Source organism: Cynoglossus semilaevis, chromosome 15 (genome assembly GCF_000523025.1).
Source record: "Cynoglossus semilaevis isolate Cse_v1.0 chromosome 15, Cse_v1.0, whole genome shotgun sequence".
In the NCBI taxonomy this organism is placed as follows: Eukaryota; Metazoa; Chordata; class Actinopteri; order Pleuronectiformes; family Cynoglossidae; genus Cynoglossus; species Cynoglossus semilaevis.
The window spans coordinates 195,700-196,468 of NC_024321.1; the positions used below are offsets into that span (position 1 = coordinate 195,700).

General features: G+C 45.9%; 1 protein-coding gene across 1 annotated transcript in view; it reads right to left on the reverse strand.

The window, feature by feature from the left end:
• The window catches only part of LOC103390519 (dynein regulatory complex subunit 4-like), a gene marked incomplete at its 3' end in the record, with an annotated part of 8,473 nt that continues 7,704 nt past the window's right edge, over window positions 1–769 (reverse strand). The window contains exon 2 of the mRNA XM_025063341.1: window positions 1–763. Coding sequence (XP_024919109.1) covers window positions 1–763 — 763 coding nt within the window. The remainder of the gene's footprint in view (window positions 764–769) is intronic.

A 769-nucleotide genomic window follows, 5' to 3' on the forward strand; every position in this document is an offset into this window, starting at 1 on the left:
GTCAGAGACTCTGTAGAAGGACAGAAGACCTGCTCTGTGGTCCAGGTACACTCCTACTCTGGAGGAGGAACCAGGAGCTGAGACTTTAGTCCTGATTTTGTTATGAAAGAAAAAAGAACTGTTTTTGTTAAAATATAAAGACCAAGATTTGTCATTGGGTCCAAACAAACATTCATCTGATTTTCCTGTTCTGTTAATATCCTTGTATGTCACTGCTACAAACACTCCTCCTCCTCTTCTCCACTCCACCTCCCAGTAACAACGTCCACTCAGACTCTTTCTACTCAGGACCTGATAATAACCAGTGAATCTGTCTGGATGAGGAGGATAAATCTGACCTTGACTCATCAATGTTACTTTTCTGTTTCCCGCAGATAATAACAGACGACTGTGTGCTGTGTTTGGATCCAGTGTGATTTCCTGAGAATATTGTAAGAACTCAGCTCTGGTCTGTGGTCCAAGTCTCAGTGCTTTTGTGATCTTGGTCCAGGTGCCAGTCAGAACGTCCTGTAGTTGACCTCTGACCTTTGACACAGCCTCTGTCACGTCCTCAAAGCGTCTCAGAGGACGGATGTGGATGCTGGATGAGTGTGGAGATGGTCTGAGTGCTGACAGTGAGGGACAGTTGAAGATAAACTGGTTGTGATCCTGTGTTTGTGAGAGCTGCTTCAGTTCAGCCTCTTTCCACTTCAGCTCAGTGATCTCCTGCTGCAGCTTCACCTCAACATCTTTGACCCCACGGACTTCTCTTTCCTGCTGGGATCTGATC